The sequence below is a fragment of the Tachysurus fulvidraco genome, chromosome 18 (assembly GCF_022655615.1).
Source record: "Tachysurus fulvidraco isolate hzauxx_2018 chromosome 18, HZAU_PFXX_2.0, whole genome shotgun sequence".
Classification (NCBI taxonomy): domain Eukaryota; kingdom Metazoa; phylum Chordata; class Actinopteri; order Siluriformes; family Bagridae; genus Tachysurus; species Tachysurus fulvidraco.
Genome location: NC_062535.1, coordinates 6,758,145 through 6,765,644, shown reverse-complemented (window position 1 = coordinate 6,765,644; position 7,500 = coordinate 6,758,145). Strand labels below are relative to the sequence as shown.

The window sequence follows — 7,500 nt, the reverse complement described above, 5'->3', positions numbered from 1 at the left end:
ACAGTGACCTACATACAGCTCTGGACAACAGGAAGATAAACTGTTCAGCAGTTCCATCAAACACTGCTGTTGTTGAGCGTCAATGGGCGATGAGCCGCCGTTAAAAATCAGATCCACAGCTTCTGAAGAAATGTTGTAATTTAAATCGATTTCATCTTCATGAGCGTTCATGGGTTAGTTACAGTTTCTGTGTGTCACTCGTTTGCTTGCTGCTCCAGGCTACTCGGTGTGTTTGATTGCTGCTGTGAACAAGAAGGCATAGCTATTGATGCTTATCGTACTTAATGTTTTAACTCTTACTTCTACGCCACCGCGAGGCTCTGATGGAGGGAGAAATGTGTTTGTAGTAGCTGTGACTCATTAACCATTGCTCATTAATCCTATTTTTTATCAAGGACATGCATTCAAAATCCGTGCTTTATTGTGGCTTCAACTCTGTCCTGTAAATCATACTATAGCCCAGGACTGAGCACTGATTAACCTGCATGTGGTCTGGTCTGTGTCAGCTTTTCACTATGATTACTGACAACGTCAGAATGAAGAGTCTGTGCATCTCTCTCTCGATGCCAGCTCTTCTCGAAGAGAAGAGAGATAAGAGAGAAGAGAGAAGGAGAGAGAGAGAAGGAGAAGAGGGAGAAGAGAGAAAGAGAGAGAAGAGAGAGGGAGAGAGCGAGAGAGAGAAGAGAGAAGAGAGAGGGAGAGAGAGAAGGAGAAGAGAGAGAGAAAAGAGAAGGAGAGAGGGAGAGAGAGAGGAGAGAGGGGAAAAGAGAGAGAAGGAGGGGGAGAGAGAAGGAGAGAGAGAGAAAGGAGAAGGAGAAGGGAGAGAGAGAGGAGAGGGGAGAGAGAGAAAGAGGAGAGAGAGAGAAAGAGAGAGGAGAGAGAGAGAAAGAGAGGAGGAAGAGAGAGAGAGAAAGAGTTGAGTACTCGAGAGAGGAGAGAAAGAGAGGGAGAGATATCGCATCTCTCTTCTCACCCCCGAACTCCCCCCCCTCCCCCTCTGTCACTCTCTCTCTCTCTCTCTCTCTCTCTCTCACTACCCATCCTAAAGCTCCCACTGATCCTGACCCCTTCTGCTCCTTGGACCTACCTGATCCACCCTGATGCCCTACTTCTGGTCAGTGTCTGATCTTGTGGAAGCTGCTCACTGCTGCTGGACCCCACGAGCAGCCTTGAGCTCCGTGGGATTGCTGTTGATAGCGCCACCGTTTCAGACTGCAACTGATATGAACAGTTTTGCTATGCCGTCTATTTTTCTTGGTGAATTTTATTCATATAGTACACAGTTATAGCAGAGAAATTATCTATAATCACACTGATCTATAGTCACCCAGATGAGTCTGGATCCTCTCAAGGTTTCTTTCTCATGTTGTCATAGATTTTTTTTTCTTGCAGTCACCTCTGGCTTGCGAACTCGATATGCGTTTAGAAATGTAATAGTTTTCTGGCATCGATAGATTTCGGTAAAGTTGCTGTGGAACGATGTCTAGTGTTAAAGGGTGATGTGGGATGAACGACGAGACTTAAACCCAGTGGTGAGACTCACCGATGCTGGAGTCCCTCCTGAAGACGTCCCTGTCGAAGATGTAGAAAGAGAGGTGTCGGAAGCTGCGTGGGATTTCGCAGTAGAAGTCCTCGCCGTAGAATGGGCTGCGGTCAAAGAGGAAACAGAGCAAAACTTTCACCATCAGTCAGAACGGATGTTACGAGATTACTATCAGAATCGCAATCACACGAATCTGAAAACGGAAATCTACAAACAAACTCGGTCAATTGGGAAACCTTACTTCCTTAAGAAATGTGTTAAAACATAACAAACCACATAACTAGCTAACTAACTAGCTAACTAACTAACTAGCTAATTAAATAACTTAACACAATAAGTTAAAGTTCAATAACAGAAGAAACTATTTATGCTTGGTGTAACAAAATAATCTCATTGGAGTAATATATTCTCTCAAAAATATTGACACCCATACTTCATTATTATAATTCCAATTATGTTCATTTGTCATAAGCCAATACGTGTGTTGAACATGAGTGCAGCTCATTACATGTCATCACATGTGTCTTCACTGCTAGATTGAAAGAATAAATAAACTTCATTTCATTCATTTATTTTCTGAACTTCTCGGGTCACGGGGAGCCTGTGCCTATCTCGGGCATCGAGGCAGGATACACCCTGGACGGAGTGCCAACCCATCTCAGGGCACACACACACATACACACTCTCATTCACTCACACACACACACACACACACACTACGGACAATTTTCCAGAGATGCCAATCAACCTACCCTGCATGTCTTTGGACCGGGGGAGGAAACCGGAGTACCCAGAGGAAACCCCCGAGGCACGGGGAGAACATGCAAACTCCACACACACAAGGCGGAGGTGGGAATCGAACCCCCGACCCTGGAGGTGTGAGGCGAACGTGCTAACCACTAAGCCACCGTGCCCCCTCTAAACTTTAATTCACATTACAAAATCTTGAGCACAACGATCCCGAATATCTCTGTGAAATCCTGGATGGACTGAGACATGTGTCTATGTGGGATCTGGGCAAAAACAGCATCTAGTGATCAAGTGAATCGTTTCATGTTGTAGGCATTCTGATATGGATATGGCTCTAAAGATAAACAGATGATATATTGTCTGAATTTTTCAGGCATCAGTAAAAATAAATAAATAAATAAATAATAATAATATTATCATATCTCTCATCCCAGTGGGAATAAAAAAGAAAAACGGTATCTAAAGCGGAGGATTTTGTCCTGTGCGAGTTAGAGCAAGTTAAAATTGTTGGTTACTGTAACGACACACCCATACTTTCTTTTATTCCTTCCATTTCTGTTTGATTCGTCTTTTTTTATCTTAATCTCAGTCTGTCGTTTCTGAGTGGGAAGGAACACTGTGACTGCTTGTCCTGTATAATTACTGTTCTCTCTCTCTCTCTCTCTCTCTCTCTCTCTTACTCCATTCCCATGGGCAGTTCAGGACTGCTGATGATTTTGAAATGAGGTAAACACATCATATCTACCCCTTCTTCCAGCACACACACACACACACACACACACACACACACACATACACACACGTATATACACACACACACACACACACGTACACACACACACACACACACACGTACACACACACACACACACACACACACACACACACACTCAGGCTTTACTAGGTTTTCATCATCCATCCCTAGAAGAACTACTGCACAAAATGACCACAGTCCTTCCTTCCTGTGTTCTACATCACATTCACCACAGAATTCCCTTCCCCCAACACACACACACACACACACACACACACACACACACACACAAACACACACACACACACACACACAGTACAGCAGAATGAGGGCCGGCGACTGAGCATCACAGAGCTCCAGAGCGGTATGATGGAATGAAAGGAATGCTTGAGATCCCTCACCATAATGACTTCTCGATGATTTTGGTTCTGAACACCTCCTCCTGGTCCAGGTTCACCGTACAGTAACAGTCCCTCATTTTGTTCGGCCCGGGGTAGGGAGGGATGTTCTTGGCTTCTCCTAAAGAGCAAAACAACAAAAGACGAGTTGGGTTAGGAACGTGGTCATCCAGAGTGTGTGTGAGGAATCGGTGAATCGTCAGTTTTCCCGATTCCACTATAATGACATAAAGTCTTGAAGCTCATCATAATGCCAGCTGCATTAAAGCGCATCATTAGTGTTTAAAAAGGCATGTGAGGAGCGCTGGGACAAAATGTCCTCTGCCACTGCGGGGCCCCTGAGCAAGGCCCTTAACCCCTCTGCAGTAAATCAGACATGACTATTCACTCCTATTTATTCTATGCATCAGCACACGCTTCTTTAACATTTTTTATTTTTTACGAGCTCTGTAGACTTGTGTGTTTGTACTCGTGCTGCCTTTGCTTTCATTCCTGTAAAAGATTTACTATTCCATATGTAAATTCAAAATAAAGGAGATTGTACCGGATAAAGCACGGACTCCAATGAAATCAGGAGGTAAGATTATAACTGTAACGTCCCATTAGGAAGAACACACGACTGTCTGAGTTGGGAGTCTGAAGAGCTTTCCTCTGCTTACACCACAAAGATTTGCTGCATTATTACTAAACAACGAACAGTTTATCGCGATATACTATATTTGCAGTTTGCCACGTCACCGTGTTAAACGTACACTTACATCCACTACTGCAGACATTTACAGTCGCCCAGAATGATCACCCACGATTGGATCCCCATCTGACCCCACAGAAGTCGATCAGGTGACTGACTATTTAGAGTCAGTGTTTCGCTACACCCAGGATATTGTAGCTCCACGTAAAAGGAAAGTAATTAGAGAGAGAAAAACTAGCACCCTGGTACAATGACAACACACGAACTCTAAAACAATCAGCTGGAAATTAGAACGTAAATGGTGTCAAACTAAATGATCAGTATTTTGATTAGCATGGAAGGAAAGCCTTCATAGCTACAAAAAATCTCTTAGTGCTGCTAGATAACAAAAATAAGTCCCTGTTTACATTGTCCATCGCCTTATTATAATACCTAACATATCATACCTAACATATCATACCTAACAATTTCTCTCTCTCTCTCTCTCTCTCTCTCGCCCAGTCGAGCTATATATGCCATGTTTGCCACTCCCGAGCTCCCGATGTTCTGAGTTTCTAGCCTGATCGTCTCTTCTTAAAGAGCGATTTCGTCAATCCTGATGCAACTTTATACTTTAAAAACAAAACAAAACAACGACCTGAACACATTTTTTAAATCCATCCATAATGAGGATTAGAGCATGTGGAGCGTCAGAGGTACAAGTCCCTGTGCAGGATCGTTACTATAGAAACGATAGCGCATTAGAACGAGCGCTTTAACTTCAACCTGTCATTCGCGTTACGGTCCAAGTCGTACGCTCGCGGCAAACGTCCACGCCTTCTGACCTGCCAGATTTACGAATTCATTTAACCAAGTAAACAGACGGCAAAAGTAAGGGAAAAAAAAGCTTTCAAGCCGAGATGAGGCGCTACGCTGTAAACCGGACTGTCAGCCATGCAAAAGCGGCTTAAACCTTTTAAACGTCTTATTAAAACATCCATATTAATCACTCTAAAGCCAGTGATTTTATTCTTCTTCTTCTAACTCAGCACTCATGTAAGTTTAGTTTGCGCTGTGGATTTCAGCGTGAACACGAAATCTCATGTGCGACCGACGGAGCCAGACTACTGCGTTCTCATCACAGGGACATTGAGCTCCTCACGACACATTCGGCTCAGTCTTAAAGGCGTGTGGAAGCTCGCAGCTCAATGCTTTTTCACACACCTCACACCTGCCGGTGCATCATTTCACTGCAAATCCACTGGCTGCCATAAGAGTTATATATAATCGGTATAAACTCCCGTTTAATCTGGTGTAGATACAGAACACATAATCTGGGTCTGTACAGGGTTGAACTGATTCTTGACTGTAAAATGCTTTGAGACTCAAAGGCATTATATTACAAAGTCTTCCGATTCCACAGCTGTCTTTAAACCCTGACTTTGAAAAGCTATCTAGCTGCACCAGAAAATTTCAGTCTATTATGCTAAGTTTGGCTTAATCGCTACCAAATGTTGATCTCCTCTGCTAGGCTGTAGATGGGCATGTGATCGTGGGTGTGATGTCGCTGTTGGCACACTAGTGAAGCACAGCTCACCTTCACTTCCTCCTGGAACGTATTCATGCTGCACTGCTCTTCTTGTATGCATTGTGTGTGTGTGTGTGTGTGTGTGTGTGTGTGTGTGTGTGTGTAGGTCAGACAGACCACATACTTCAGCCTGGGTGTGTTGTCGCACGTGGCTGTGGTTATTGGGTTTATAAAGGAACATCAGCACTAGGATACTTTTAGCTCACACTCGCTTTTAAATTAGGAAACCGATCAGCAAGAAATAGTCCGACCGATTACAGTCTGTAGATTACAGAGTTACATCAATGTATACCTATGAGAAATATCCCCTATACACACTTTGATTCAGTCTGATTTTGAGTCATGATTCGGTGACTCATTTGAATTTATGACCTGATATTTTACTGCATGTCGGAAGATTAATAACCGACAGGACAAAAAGAGATTGGCTCGTAAGGATAACGTCGAATGCGGAAGAATTGTTTTAACATGGATCACAAGAAATATAAAAGTGATAAGAAAACAATTCTGGCTAAAAGGTTCAACCATAGCGCTGATGATACCGATCAGTACGACAGTGTGTGTTGTTGTCATGTAAGAGCAGAGGCACAGTGCGCTCCATCTAATGTGTTATTGGGTTTTTGTTTTCTAGGAACAGATCCTACATATAATCTGAGACTAATAATATTTAGCAGATTTGATTAAATCTGTAAAATTGTTCAGTAAATGTATAATCAATCTTTATTTATTTATTTGTTTGTTTGTTTGTTTGTTTATTTTGTCTCTCTGTCTTTCCACGTCCTCAAATCGATTAACAATATTCAAATTCAATTTATTTGTATAGCGCTTTTAACAATTTCCCATTGCCTCAAAGCAGCTTTACAGAAGTATGGAAACAGATGAGAGAATAAACAAACAAACAAACAAACAAACAAATAAATGGATAGATAAATAGATAGATAAATAAATAATAATAATAATAATAATAATAATAATAAATATAGCTGCAAGCAGCCATTCCGGGGTCAAGCCGATCATATGCGCTCAGAACATGTCGCTGATGAACCATACCAAGTTTCGTAGCGATATGGCATTGTTGTTAAAATCACTAGGTGGCGCTGTCACAAAACGTTGCATGCACCCTCAGGTCATGACTATAATGACATATACCAAGTTTCGTGTCAACACGCATAAGTTTTGCGAAGATACGGCCTCACGTCTGTTTTGACGTCCTTGCCACCATGTATTTTGCCACGGCTTGGTATCGTTTGACTCAGCATGCCTCACGGAGTCTAACAACACCTCCTTCATGATTTTAGACTAAAGTTTGCAGTAGTTATAAGCGAAAATAACTGTTTTTAAAATCTTGTGACCACTAGGTGGCGCTGTCATGAAACGTTGCATGCACCCTCAGGTCATGACTATAATGACATATACCAAGTTTCGTGTCGACACGCATACGTTTTGCGAAGATACAGCCTCACGTCTGTTTTGGCGTGATCGCCACCACACAAAATGGCCGTCCGAAAACCGTTTGGTATCGTTTGACTCAGCATGCCTCACGGAGTCTAACAACACTCCCTTCATGATTTTAGACTAAAGTTTGCAGTAGTTATAAGCGAAAATAGCTGTTTTTAAAATCCTGTGACCACTAGATGGCGCTGTCACGAAACGTTGCATACACCCTCAGGTCATGACTATAATGACATACACCAAGTTTTGTGTCGACACGCATAATTTTGCGAAGATACAGCCTCACGTCTGTTTTGGCGTGATCGCCACCATGTATGTTGCCACGGTATACGAGAAGGCATTGGT

At 42.7% G+C, this 7,500-nt stretch overlaps 1 protein-coding gene across 1 annotated transcript in view; it reads right to left on the bottom strand.

Moving 5' to 3' along the window:
* Nucleotides 1-7,500, bottom strand: part of rasa3 (RAS p21 protein activator 3) — a 70,016-nt gene that overhangs the window by 45,994 nt on the left and 16,522 nt on the right. The window contains exons 2-3 of the mRNA XM_047803269.1: nucleotides 3,449-3,566; nucleotides 1,544-1,647 (exon numbers count right to left, since the gene is read on the bottom strand). Of these exons, the coding sequence (XP_047659225.1) occupies nucleotides 1,544-1,647; nucleotides 3,449-3,566 (222 nt within the window). The remainder of the gene's footprint in view (nucleotides 1-1,543; nucleotides 1,648-3,448; nucleotides 3,567-7,500) is intronic.